Source organism: Tauraco erythrolophus, chromosome 12 (genome assembly GCF_009769465.1).
Source record: "Tauraco erythrolophus isolate bTauEry1 chromosome 12, bTauEry1.pri, whole genome shotgun sequence".
In the NCBI taxonomy this organism is placed as follows: domain Eukaryota; kingdom Metazoa; phylum Chordata; class Aves; order Musophagiformes; family Musophagidae; genus Tauraco; species Tauraco erythrolophus.
Window position 1 is genome coordinate 15,514,205 of NC_141476.1, and position 15,171 is coordinate 15,529,375.

The 15,171-nt window shown below is 37.7% G+C and overlaps 1 protein-coding gene across 3 annotated transcripts in view; it reads right to left on the reverse strand.

Annotated features, from left to right (window-relative positions):
• CACNA2D3 (calcium voltage-gated channel auxiliary subunit alpha2delta 3) overlaps window positions 1-15,171 on the reverse strand; it is a 445,975-nt gene that overhangs the window by 295,069 nt on the left and 135,735 nt on the right. For all 3 annotated transcript variants that reach the window (XM_086618882.1, XM_086618881.1, XM_086618879.1), the window contains exon 4: window positions 15,094-15,153. In XM_086618882.1, coding sequence (XP_086475008.1) covers window positions 15,094-15,153 — 60 coding nt within the window. The remainder of the gene's footprint in view (window positions 1-15,093; window positions 15,154-15,171) is intronic.

A 15,171-nucleotide genomic window follows, 5' to 3' on the forward strand; every position in this document is an offset into this window, starting at 1 on the left:
TAAAGTGAAACATTTGAAATGTTAAAACAGCCAGCTCCCATCTGTAATCACCCCTGAAACTCAGAAACAATGACTGCACGATCTCCAGCAGCGCTGCGTTTTGCCAGCTCCAACAAGCTGAAGGAACTGACCATCTGCAGAGACGTGTAGGACACCTGCCCTGAACGTGTGAACGACCGCTTTTGCTGCAGACGGGGAGACATGTTTTCAGTTAATGCGAGACAGTTCAGCTGGTAAAACGTTACTGACTCAATTGTATATCAATACACACTCCGGTATCGCAGCAGTTACAGTTCAGCGTGTAGGGTAACAATAATGGAAAACAGAACTTGCCATTATGTATCATTAAAGTATAATCAATTACAGGAATCTGTTAGTGCTTTCCTTCAGAGAATCAATCACGGGGAAACGCAATCTACTTAAATGCGCAGATAACAAACGGAAATGATTTTTAAAACTAGGCGATTGGGTTGAAAACATTTTTAAAGATAAACTTTAGCAGATTTCCTGACCTCATTTTATTAATGCAAAAGTCAAAATAGACAAAATGCTGGCTTTATATTCCAAGAATGGAATATGAAAGTTGCTATTAAATCTGGGCCTGGAGTGTGCATTTTCCAGCCAACATCCAAGATTGCATTTGCTGTATTCATCATTATATATTTGTGTGTATATACAATGATGTCACTGTTTACTTCACTACAAAGCCCAATTCAAAACCCACAGTTTTTATACTGCCCTGGAGTTCACCTACACACAGGCTGAGGCGCAACGCTCACCCAACGCACAAGTCAACACCGGGGCTGGCCTGGGAACGAGAGCGCGGAGGTGCCTGTACGCAGGGGTGCGCACACTCCTGCGCTCGAGGAGCGAGGCGAGCATGGGAAAAGCTAAAGAAACCATCAGACACACCCCTGGTTGTGCCCCGGAAGATTTGTCACTGCAGAGATGCTTCATCAGTCAAAAAGTAGAGACTGCACGGAGTTCTTGGTTAAAGCTGCTCTGTCTCCACCTTGTATCATTCACTGTCTTCTTTCAGCAGAATCTCCCCAGTCATCATTTCATTTCTCCACAAGCACAGCAATCCCCACTCAACAGGAATACTGGTGCTGCCAGCACGTAGAAAGGTGAAGGACTGGAACATTATTTGGAGGAAAGATATAGCCAGAGATCACAGGAATTAAAAAAAAAATATATATATATTTATCTATGTGGATAATTGTGGATGCTAATAGGGCTGCTATTTTATGGAATTTGGTGCAGAACTTGGATCGAAAACGATGAACAATTTGGGATTCAAGTATTTTTATAGTACATACTCTACATTCTTATTTTCTGAATTCCAATTATCTTTAAGAGATTTCCCATTCTATAACCTGTAATAGATCCCAACGACTACAGATCCCATCTGTAGAAAATTGCAATTCTGAGAGATGGAATGGAGTAACAAAGGGGAGCTGGTATAGAAATTGAGTAATTTTTCGTAACACCACCATCTCATATTTCACCTCCTTACTATGCCTTTTCATATCCTTGACATCATTTTACAGGTAGTTAAAGCCTGGAAATTTGGGTCTTTCTAGGAAAACAATAATCACTTCATGTCTAGAGAGTTACTTCAATAGCCATTTACCTGTATGGGGATTTCAGTAAAAATGGGGACAATTTTCAAAAGGCAACATAGGATTTACCTCTTCACTGAGAGGTACAGCACTTGACTCTGAACATCCCTACCTCCACCATTAATCAGTGACACTAACACAGTGATACTTCATGGGACTATTAATTTCCTAAGTCTTTGCACGAAACAGCTGGATCTCTAGCTACTACATGAATGCACTAGAAGACACAACACTTGTGTCACAGAAAGATTTACAGTGATCTGTAGTGGTACGTGGTCTTAAGAAAAATAGTACACAGCTTGCTATGAAAGATACTTGTGCAAGATACGATCAACCAACAGCCAAGCACTATGTCAAATACAGGCAGAAATATCCAGGGCAGCGGACTGCCTATGTTGTCGATGACAAGAGAGTGAAGACAAGTTAGGGTAGCACACACTTTCACAGAGTAGACACTCCACCTGCCTCCACAGCCCTCTGCTGCTGCTGCCATGGGGGCGGACTTTGAAGTAGGAGAGGCAGGAATTGAGCCAGACACCCTGGTGAGAAGAGAAGTGTGACAGGAAGGAGAGAAGACCATGCAGAACAGTTCGGAACTGCGCTCGAGTGGCAAGGTCCACCAGTGGGCTGGGGAGAAAGCCTTGGAATGCCCTTGGAGCATCCAAGACCTCCCACAGCCTTTCACAATCCCAGGTGACCTCTATTCAGATCGTTTTACTTCAGCACAATTCCATACATTCCTTCCAAAAATCACAAACCCAGAATAAGCTTCCACAAGCCCTATAAATTGTACCAAATCTCCTCACCTTGCTGCCAATCAGCTGGCCTTTGCCAGCCCTACACCCAAAACCTCCACTATCCCCTTCCAATATAACAGATGTTCTCCAGCTCAACCCTTCTTTGCTGCAAAATTCCATTTTGCATATGATGCTGAAAGCTCTTGAGCTGACTTTGTCAGCAGCAGCTTCACACAGGCACAGAATATCCATTAAACCTTTCACTACTGTCTTTGATAGGCACGTTTTGGATCTACAGTAACATTTCTCTAAACACACGCTTCTCATTTTGAAAAGCTAACTGGACACAGAATAAGATTTCAAGTCCTTTTTTTTTTTACATCTAAATTGAATAGTCCGAAAGCTTTAGCTCTGTAGCTGTTAGTGTAAATCTCAAATATGAAACACAAATGTATCATTAAATCAAATTATTGTCATTGCAATGTTGCTTTTTTTTTTTAAATGAACCACAACAAAACAATTAAACTTGGCCTCTATGATTTTTCAAGGAACAATCACAAGGAACATCACTTTTTCCAAGATTTTCCCATACGCAAGTACATCCTCTATTTTTAATTTCATCTGTTTATCTATTTATCCATTGCACTTTATGGCAATACATCTGGGCCTAATCTTAGACACGGTCTTTCACACCAGGAGTTTTTTTGGGGGATTGTTTGTTTGTATGTGGGTTTCTTTTTTTAATCAGGACAGGTCCCACAGCATGATCCACAAAAACAGTAATAAAGATATGCACTTCAGGCAATACACATAAGGGTGAAATGCAGAGCTTTGAACAAAATCATTAAAACATAAATTCTAAACTATACATGCATAATTATTTCATACTATCAGTCATAGTCAAAACTGTACTAGCATGTAGAGTACAGCGCAGAAGACTGTACTTCTAAGTCTGAAGTTTTTACACATCATAGAATTTTCATATTTTGAAATTTTCAATTTTTATATTAAAGAGACCTTAAAGCCATTAACTGTGGCCCTTGACATTGACCTATCTATTGTGTTTTGTGCTATAAGCTATTATTCATGGAAAAATAATTGCTTTTATTTTTCCAAATAATTTAAAACAAAAAAAAAAATCTGAGTTTAAAAGTCACCAGTGACTATTTCACAAGCAGGAGCTTTCAACTAACCATTAAACAAATATGCAAGTGTATTTTTATGATTAAAAAAACCCCATAGCTCACTGAATTCAGACAAATCCTGTATGTTATGAATCGACCAACCACATGATTGATGAAATGATGCGTGAAAATAGAGGCAAAGACAAAATAACCTACTTGAACCTAGAAAATTTTCAGACAATAATCATTACCAGCTTTAATTAACTTCAACACAAAAGCAGGGGCTCCTTCTGTTTCAAGTTAATGAAGCTCAACACACAGACACTACAATTAGAGACAAAGTGTAAGTCTAAAGCAAGTTGTGCCTTAGGATCGAAATAATGAGCTTGGTATTTTAATTTTATAGTGAGCAATTATATGAGATTCAGAAACAAAGAAACAATACATGCAATCGACATGCTAAGGTACCAATGTAGCCGTTTTTCACTCAATAAACTTCTTATAAGCCAAAGGCAAGAAAGTAACTTTTTTCCTACAATAAGCAGTATGTACAATACGCTGGAAATATTTCCACTATGATCATCTTAGATTTACTCACTTTCATACTACACAAGTCAGAAATGTGACCTCATCTAAAGCTATGAACTGCTTAGTGACTTCTATCTTGCCTTTCTCATATATATTCATTAAATTTTTATCTATAATAATGTTATTTCCATTTAAAATTATTGTTGTGTAGCAAAAAAGCTGCTCTCCCACAAAAATGAATAAACCTAGATTACTTCCACCCTTTTCAATAATTTGCCTATTCCTAAATATCAGGTTGGAAGAATATATGACCTTTAACTTAATCTCATCACAAAGCACCTCTGAAAAAAAAAAAAAGCACAAGAAGAGAAACGATAGTCTTCCATTTATTTCTCCCATTTATAGTTTATTAAACCTAAAGATAATAGGAAAAAGGTGGAAAAAAAGCAGGGAATGTCTGGGCTGTAGTATCAGATATCGCTGCTTATTACTGGCTATCTGCCTAGTAATCATAAATCCATAGGGTAATATTCTAAAATCTTTTGCTTTTCAGGTAGGTGTGAGCCAAGAAGAAAAAAAAGTTTAATTTTCTACGAGGAGCAGAAAACAGCAAGCACAGCACAATTGGGTACCAGGATGCATAAATATTCCTGATTACAAACCCTTTCACATAAAGCAAACAGGAAGAGTTTGAAGCTAACAGTGTGTACATCATGCAAAAGGTATCTCCGTCCCAAAAGATAGATATCACATAGACTATGAATGAACTGCTCCAATAAATTATATTATTCCTCAGAGGGGAAAGGAGAGCAATGTTATAAACAGTGACTTCAGAAAAGTGAGAACAATAGGGCATTGAATTTTGCGAGAGTGAATTAAGGATCTTTTTTTCCTGGAGGAGAGCTCAGTATCATTGACCAATGAGCCTTATAAATAAAAACATTAACTCCAGCACTGCCTGCTCCTTGAAGCACCTTTGCATCTTGTCCTTTCGACATATCGGAAACTAAATGCAGATACGAAATACATAAAAGTACGCACAGAACTAAATAGATGTTCCAAATAGATCCTTTAAAATATACAGTTCAGAAAGCATGTGATTCTGGCAAAAAGCACATCTCAAACACACAGCTTTGATGATAGACTGTGCTGGGTATCTTTGGTGTAGAAGACTTAAATCAGAAAACAACAATCTGCACATCACCTCCTTCTCGTGCTGTCTGATATGTCCTGAACAGCCAGAGATAAAGGAAAGCTGAGCCAGAGCAGCGTTTTTCAAAACGAATCTTGACGGGATCAAAATCCTCAGAACTGTCACTCGCCTTTGGCATCGCATAAACCAAGGAGAGTTGTTTTGTTAAAACACTCACCAAGATCTTGACAGGACTAAAGGAGCGTACGAGTAAGTCTGACTCCCGGTGTGGAACTGCTCCGTGCTGCCAGCCAGGCAAAAGGCACAGGGCTCAGAGTCCGAGCCACTGAGTAGCTGACCTGTTCTGCAGCAGCAAGTCAGAAGGTAATTAGCCAGCGTTTGCAGAGGGCAACAAGCTCTCTTGTTTTCTGAGAGAGCGATGATCACTAATTTCTAGGCCACAAATCTCAACAAGTCAGTCAAACAACTTCCTGCTATGAAGTGATTTTTAATCCCAAATTCCTGTTTGCTATCACCAATACTCCAACCATCAAGCATTAGCAACTCATGCTGAATGGTCATGTCTCCTTTTCTCTGGCTCTTTAGCTGCTTTCTTGGTTAGTTAGAATGGGAAATTGATAGTCCTGTAAACATCTACTAGAGACACATTTTTAAACACACCATCTCTGTCTGTTCTGACAATGATAAAACGAGTTTCTCCGAGGTTTACGGCAATCTCAAGGAGCATATGCGTTTCGATAACATTGTGATATTTTCCTCGTCTCCTATGCTGTGTTCCTTCCTCACTCCCTACACATACTTGTTTTACCAAACTTCTCTGAAACCCATTTTTAAATGGTATCTGAACGTTACCTAGGCTTATTCTCTCTGCAGGTTTCTTTTGTTTTATAATGAAGCTTTCAGGCAGCTTCTTACTGTTTACATAATTGCCTAACCTGAGACAGAAGAAGATGGAGAAAAGAGGTTTTCACCTTTTTTTATTTAAGTAGCTGAAAACGGTTTCTCTGTTTTAGCCTCACTCTAAGCAAAGGTAATGGTTTTAGAGAGACTTGCAAAAAGCTTACTGTCAGTACTCTTGAAACACAAAGATATTAACACTGAACAGCTTTGTCGTTGCACATGTAGTTATTTCTCCCTCTGCAGCCTTCTTTCCTGCACTTTACAAGTCTTCCAACACCGAACCCTTTACCGTGCTGTTTCTGCTTCCTTCTGTGTCCTCCGCAGTCTTCCTCTCACAAATCTCAGCTTCCCCTTGCTTCGTTTCATTTGTCCTGACTACCCTTACATCCCTGCCCAGACCAGTGGATCTGGAATCCAGGAGGTGCTTATCTTCCCAAACGGCAGCCTGCTTTGAAATGCAGGAAAAGTCACAGACTTCTCAATTATAAATTGTGGCATTTTGTCTGTGTGGAAAGGCAATCACATTGGCAGAAGCTATTTTGGTTTGGGCATTTTTGGAAGAAATGTTAGCTAGTTTGAAAGAGGAAATTTTTCTGAAGCCTCCAGTGAAGTTCTTGCAAGCTTACACTAACTCCAAGCTTGATATGACAGATTTCAATCTAATTTCAAGGCCGCAGCATAAAGTATCGTTATTTATTTTCTCCTAAAAGTTCATGTCATAATGTTTCTTTTTTCTTTTTTTTTTTCATTCCTGCTTGAAAGTGAACGTATCTGTTTTCATTTGACTGGCTCCTTCTGGTACATCATTATTCCCTTATCTGAACAATACTAGTTTATTCCTCTATTCTATCAGAGTAAGTTAAAGAACTGCTTTGAAAAAATTAGAAAAAATAATTATGTGTTGCAAACACCAAGTTTTCTCACAATTTTAATTAGAACTTCTACTTTACTTATAACCTTAACCTGTGCATTTATGTCAATATGCAAGAATCTCAGCTTTGATTTCTTATAAGAATTAGAGACATGTTTAAAAGATGCTTATGAAGAGCATAAAAAAGCAACCTGGAAATACTTAATGATTTGAGCATGGGAAAGGAATAACTGTATATATGTATTATACTTATGGAACTACTTTCTGTTCCATCTTCTTGTTGCTGTTAGACCTGACCTGTGATTCTTCTTAGTTTTGGACATTACATTTCCGATTTGCAGAATTGTGCCAGAGAGGAAAAGACTTCTACTGCAGTTCAAATCCATCCTCTGAATCAAGCAGAACTGAAACTCAGGCTAAGGCCTCCAAGATCCAAAGCGACTTCCCCATCAATCAGGCTTTTCAGAGCTGATTGCCTCACAAACTCTTCTGCTGCAGTTGTTTCACACCACATAAATAATTTAATATTTACTAGAGAAGCAACTTGAACAGGCCTCTTGTATCCTAACTGAGAGCGCCACCTATTTGATTATGAGCTGTTCCAAAGCAGAGGTTTCTCTTGCTCAGCAAAAGCTTTGGGGTATCTCAATGTTTAATCGGAGAACTTGGAATTTTGAGAACAGCTATGGATGAAAAACCTATTTCCTTCTCATTTCTGGTAGCAAGCAAACATAATAAAGGGACAAACAAATATAAAACGAAAAATCGCAGGAAGGCAAAATTGTCTGCTCAGTAATGAAGTTCTTTGACAATTTTAGGTTTCAGATTTCTGTAATTATTTACAGCAGATATCAGCAGGCGAAGAGCACTGTGTCCACATTTGATGGGTAGAACTGAATTTATACTGTGTTCTTCACTACACACTTCACACGCTTCAGATAGCAATTACTATCATGAGAAAGGTGGGCAGGAATAAATTCAGAACTGTCTGAAAACCACTTCTGGTAGCTCTTTCATAAGCCTAACCTGCTCAGGCTACCAAAAGGATGAGCCCTATAACTGCAGTCAGAAGAATGAACCTCTGGAACTCTGCACCAAACTTCCTCAGAAGCGGAGCACGTTATTTGCCATAGCAAATGCAGACCACAGCTGCTGCTCCTTTGCCATCCAGCCCCGCGTAGATAGAACAGCTATTTAACTAAACAGGGAGAGAGAATTACTGTTCTTTTTTGATAGCTCCCTTACATAGGGCAGAATGGCACCAAAACACCAAACAACTATTTACAGCAGAGAAATCACGAATTTGTTGAAAAATAGTCCCCTGCATCTCTGCTTCTGAAACAGGGAATTAAACTCTGTATTTCTGTGCTTCACTATCGAATTCACTCCTTGTCAACAGAAGTTATTAACATACTTGAAAATAAAATCATTCTAGTAATTAACATTTGATTTCTTTGTAGTAAGAGAACTTAGAAATTCTTAGAAAGATCCATGTGTGGAAGGGGAAAAAGTAATGAAAATTATCCACTGATCATAATTGTCTTAAAACACCAAAAACTTCCCTCAATCCTCAGACCAATTCTACAAAACTCCAAAGTGAAAAAACTAATGAAGTTAATCTTCATCGTTAGAAGATGAACTAAAACATTGCTAGGCATCTTTTGGGGTGGGTTTTTTTTTTGTTCGGATTCATCAAACTTTGTTCTCTTTTTGTGTTCGCTTACCACAGAGGCAGAAAGCGGACAAAAGCTTGGAGACTGAAATAACCCAAAAGGAGCACAGCTCCTCTTTCTCTGTACACTGCCTTTCTGATACTTAATCCCTGCCACGCACACAGAGCGAAAGCGATGTGCAAGTCTTCCTCTGAAGGTTACCTTAACATGTGCACCAATTCTAGAATATTCTTAACCAGTAACATCCGAATTCATTGATGTCTCAACAGTTTTATAGTCATTTCAGTTTTCCTCTTCCCAGTCTCAGCAAATAAATAGGAAAGAGTAGACAAGCTAAAGTGCTCTCCACTAAAAGGGCTTATCCTTAGAGCTAAAAATCTGGAAATCAATTTGTTGCAGTTCTGGTATTCGAGCAGTCGAGAAGTCCTTAATTTGAGCTCACAGAAATCAATAAGAATAATACTAAACTAAGAACTGCAAAGCTGATTTTTTTTTTCTTCAGAAAAAAAGTATAGAAGTATTTTGTGACACAAAAAAAAAAATTACCAGAGGAAAAACTAAAACCAAATAAAGACTCTAATAGATGTTTTTATCATTTAAATGTGTTCTGTTGTGCCTTGTAGTTCACTAACTCACTAGATCCTTATGCTTCTATTCCCTTTTTCCTTCCTCTTAGCCCTCAAACTGCAGTGTAATTCTTCAGTGTTTGGGGCTTTGTTGTTGTTGGTTTTTAACAACATTCTGAATTCTATGTTTACTGTCTTTCCTTGATCTCTCTTACCCTTTCATTGGTACTGAAAATTTCTAACTGTTCAGGAAACTCAGTAACAACAAGACTTCTGCAGGTCCTAACAGCATTTCTGCATCATTGCTGCATTCAAATTATGCCTTCAGTTGGCTACACAGAGAACCACCTGTTGCAGTATCACAAGCATTAGAGAAACACAAAGATGAACCCCTTGAGGGCAGGTCCTGTATGAGGCGCCCCAGGCAAGAGCTCCAGAGGCAGATTTTACAACTGAATAAACTATAACGATTCCATGGTTTGTAGCTACTTCTGCAAGAATTGCACAGGGCCATGAAAAGCTAACAGTTTAGACTGGTGATAGTAAGGATCTCCTCCTGCCTTATTACAAGCTAGAGGTACACTGTTCATATCCCATCCAAATATAGCTGAGAGCAATTTGGTTTGCAAAAGTCTAAAATCAAGAAAGTCTGAAAAGGAATTTAGGCTGTCAGATCTCATATTAGGTTTCCAGGCTTAGAGTTCAGAAAATTTGAGTTATGATTTAGAAAGTAAGTAGCTTGGATAAATAATCCATGAAGCACATCACACTACAGATGCTTCACTGCTATTTTAAATGCACTTTTCAAAAAGTCATTTCAATCACTGCTTCTGAGTGCTTGAAGTCCAAGAGACTTCCCTTTCCATTGTGGGTGTTCAGGACACTTCAAGAGCTGACTTCAGCCTTATGGACATTATTCTAAGAGCCAGAAAAATATTAATACCAACAGACTGTAAATCTAGTTATCATGTGCCTCATTCAAAATTAGTGAGATAATAAATATGCAAACAGACTTTTTTGAAATACTAACATGAAAGTAATCCATGTTTTATAATAGGAGTTTAGAAGGTTATGTAGAATGGCTATTCTCAATTATCTTTTGTCCTTGTATTTTCCAGTAACTGATTTCAATGTAATTACCACCTATTTGATAAAATTTTAAATACCTAAGCATTTAACAATCCATCATAATAAATTTTTTGTATAGTATCATTATACTAAATAAATATTTAGGTCAGAATTTTTCAAAAAGTAGCACCAATTTAAGTTATGGTTTTATGTCTATTTAAGCTCTATATGTAACCATCGAATCTCAAAATTACTAAAAGTCAGGTAGCTCCCCTTGAAAGACCACAAAAATCTAATAATATTAACAGTTGTAGGATTAGACTCAGAAGCTGTAGAGCTTATGAACTGAATTCTGTTCTTGAGCCTTCTTTTATTATTTCTGCTTTCTCCTTTTGTAGAATTTCATCTACCTTTTGTAGACTTGTAAAAATCTATACATGTGTATTTAATATGTATAAATTTTATGCATATCAAATACGTATAAAAAGTACATCGTTCACCTGTGTAAACCACTGGAAAATCCTTAACTGCCCGTCTGCTGATTTCACAACATGTTTTTTCTATAGCCAAGATATATACTTTAAGAGTAAGGATAAGATTTTCAAGGACACGAAATGCAATGAGGAGTTCACAGCCAGCAAAACCTGGCAGACAGGTACCTAACTCCAATATAGTTTTGAAAACCTCTTCCCTAAGGCTCAGCCATACTTTAAAGATCTAAGAAAAAAATGAATAATTAAAAGTAGCCTTATACCATTATTCCTTTTTTATTCCACTAAATTAAGAGTATTCTTTAAAGAAAGTAATCCTTTCCTAAAAACTGTATGACTAAATCCTCTACTAGTCTCGGGACATAAAACTGAAATAAGGTCAACCATCTTAAAGTATTGCCACTTGAACATATCCTATCTTATACAGAAACTACAACAATCTGAAAAGAAAACACCTAGTAATTCAGGTGGCATCAAGTATGCACTAGCCTTGATTCAATTAAAAACAAATAACCTTGCTTTTTTATTATCACACCACACACACACAGAGAAACTCAGCTGGAATGTAAGGCGAGTGAACTAATGAACTTAATTAACACACAAAAAATAAAAGAACTACCCTGTGAATGTGCATGTGTAATGAAACCATTCAGCAAATGAACCAGCAGTCATAATGAAATTTTGTGTGACTTTCTGCTGTCATTGGAGTCAGAGGTGTGAAAGCTGAGTAGGAACCAAGTATTATAAATCTTTATTGATCCCCAAATTAGTATTTTTTTTTAAGTTTCTAAGTATCAAAGGTGCAAGTTACTTTTAATGCTCCACTGAGAACTCCAGCATCTGTTCCACTACTGAGCGTCCACCTCCTGAGATTACTGAAAACCCGAAATAATACAACACTATAACAGATCGTATCCTCTCTCTGTTCAGATGCCAACACCACACCACGCGTTTCTGTCCCAAGAGCTCCGATGCGATCACACAAACGGAACGACACTGCAAGGGACGCGGGCGCCAGCGCGGGCCACGCGACTGCCGCTGGGGCGTGCCTCACCGCCTCGCCAGGGACCGCGTAAGAGCAGCAGCCGGGTACGTCTAGTTGGTGCATTTTCACACAACAAAATCTGTCCAGTTTCTAGTGGTGTGAGAAAACGTGGTGGGAGGAGAAAGCCTCTAAACCTACATGTTTGTATCAGCTGCATATGCAGCAAATTCTTAGGTATACGACAGCTCCAGGGCAGAGTTTTCCACTTCAGAGCCTCTTCCAGGGGTCTGAACACAAACTCAGCGCCGTGTTTCTGCGAACCCTACAAGGCAGTTTACATCTTAGGAAACACATACCCAAGCATAAAGCAAGTAAATGATCAGGAGGCCAAACTCCAGTTAACACCAATGATTATGAATGATTTGAAATTTCTTTTTAAAAGATCACCTCTTAACAGAAGATGTTACCCTCTCTTTTACCTTTCCCAAAAATTTTTCTCTGACAAACATGTCAACAAAATTAAAAGGTGGTTATAGAATCACTTCAAAACCTGTAACATTCAATGCTCTTGCTGGGTCTCCGCTTGGCATTTGGCTATTTTATTTATTTATTGAATTAAAGCCACAAAATCAGGAGGAATTACTTCATTTTAAACAGAGGCAAGCACAGAAACAATGTCCCATATAAAGCAAGATAAGCGATCCTTTAAGCCTATAGAAATATGGTGACAAGGCAACTTGCTGTAACAATAGAAATGGTAATCTATCTTATATTCCCAAATACATTATTAGCCATCATTAAAGACAGAAATTCCACTTAGCAACAATTTGAAAAGACTGTTTAATAACACAGAATAACTTGAAACCGCACCTACCAGGTGAGAAAACCCTGAATTGGGTTAACAGTTCAAACATAAGTAACGTTTAGAAGGTCATTCCCCCATAACTTGCTAAAACTGCAGTTCTTGGTTCACATCTCTAACAGAAAAAAAGAATCTCCCAAAGCACAAATACTGCAGGATAAATCTTTCAAGTCAGCTCTCACCGATTCTTAGTTTGGCCATTCCTCAAACATGTAATATATAAAGTTGATGAGTTAACATCATATCACCCGTTTTGATTTATTTCTTTCAATTCACTAAGAATTTTATTTATGTTCATAACTACAAGGTTTTTGGTGGTGGTGCCAATAGATTCAGTCCAGGGATAGATAGTGGAGCGCTTAGACAATTATACAGCATTACAGTATATTGATTAGAATATATATATATATAATAAATGAGGACAAAACTAAAAGTTACTAAGAAAAATGCCCAGAAGGGATCGGGTCTAACCTAACCAAATAATATAGATTCAGCATTGCTGAAAAGAATACCAGCAGTCTAAAAGATGAACTCTTCCAGTTAATATTTTCTTTAAGTTGGTGTTTTTTCACAGTCAATAAAAATATTAATATAATTTTATTTCTCCCTTATATCATTTTTACGTACTGACACAATATTATCTATACTGTCCTCAAGACATAGAAGGTGACGTTGGACCAATAAAAAGCACAAAAGCACTTTCTTTATGTGCTTTCTGAATTTCCAGAATATCTGAGCACAAAGAGCGCAGACTGGTGCTATATCATATACCACTAATTCAAAGTCTTTAATCCCGTCTTCCACACGTCAGCCAAGGCAATACAAATGCCAAAAAACTCCTCTTTGATAGCAGAATTATATACACTGTATATTATACAAGCCTTCTGTTCCCCTCTGCTCGAATGTACACTATCGAATCATTCTGGCCATTATTTTATATTGAGCAGATGGTATTATGAGATTTTTGATAAAGAACAACAATCACCCAGCAAGGGTTGCAAAGGGGTCGCTGAAACCAAGATTAACAATTGATTAGCTTTAATGGACCGTGACAGTAATAAACAACAGAGCTCTGCACAAAGATTTGATTGTCCTGTTAATGCTGCTGACACAAATGGCTTTTAACTGGCTTCCTGAAAGTGTTAATATCTTCAAAGCCTCAGCAAATGAAGGACACTGTCGAAGTGAGAACTACCCTGCAGTGAAGAAGCCTCTAAAAAAAAAAAAATCTTCTATGAAGTGTGTTTCTGATTTATTCAGGCAATAGCTCCTATTTCTCCAAGGCTTAAAGTCCAAAAAAAAAAAAAAAACCACCAAAATGCAGCACACCTCTGCAAGGCTGGAATGTAACAGAACTCTAAAGCATTTGAATACAGAAGCCAGCATTCATTGAACACAACGACAATATGAATCATCACTTTCAGTGCGCTCATTTTATCCTTACTCCAACATAGGCTGACGGATCTCAGTATCACAGACTTCTAAAATCAACTTTTTATCCTTAATTCCAAAAGTTCACTTATTTTCTTTTTCCTTTCCGCACAGAAATCAGTAATTTGCATCACATTCTCATTAAAGTAAATGTTTTGTGATTACTGGAAGTAACCATGGTAAAATCTGAAAATAGAACTTGCAGATCTGTTTATTTCTTAGATACACGTACGGGGCAAAAGTCTGTGGAAAAAGTCTCTGTTTCCCCTAATGCTTAAGCTCAAAATTTAAATGGACATATGGCAAATATTCACAGAGGCTTTAAAATTAAATCTAGATAGAGGCAAAGTAAACAAAACTCCACCTAACGCAGCATTCAAGAAACAGGGATACAGGAATTCATTACAGGTAAGGAGGAATTTGCTCATTTTAGCATTGAGTAATGCTTTCTATTAAACTTTCCATTTTAGGTTAGGCTACTTGGTTTCTAAATTAACTTGGTTTATTAATTATGTGTCTTACTTAAGCAACAGTTTTTCTTTTAAACATTTTTAACTGTGAGCTGCCACAGTGCTTCCCCCTCCTGTGTTATTCCTAAAGGCCACATTTTGAGACAATAACGGCTCTAAGGGCTTCTAGGTTAGAAAAAGGGGTCTGCTCTAGACACAGGTCCAAACACAAACCATTTGCACAAATCAAGGTCATACTATTCCCATCCCTGTGGGTCCCCACCCATCTGCAAACTCAACTCTCTGTAGAACAATTCCTTGCCAGTACACCGCAACGATGAAACATGCTGCTAATTACTGCGCTTAAAAAATATTGACCTAAGGAGACATGCAGGGAATTTAAATGAAATCTCTAAGAGTCGAATCCACCTGCTTGGTCTCCCAACACACAAGCACAAAATGCATAACCTGTCAAAAAACTGAGCCAGCCTTCGTTAATTCTGTTTTCTGTAATCAGCATCCCTCTATTACTCACATGCTTGGCTTTCTACAGCAGTTTTTAAAGTGAGCTATTGTATAAACCGTTACCGTACACTCTGATGATAAATATTTAAGAAAATAATTATTAATTACCTGTAAGTCAGCATCAAACTCATGTTTCAGGTAAGCATCTTCTGCAGCTTCAACTAGACGCTGAAAAAGAGAAAAAAA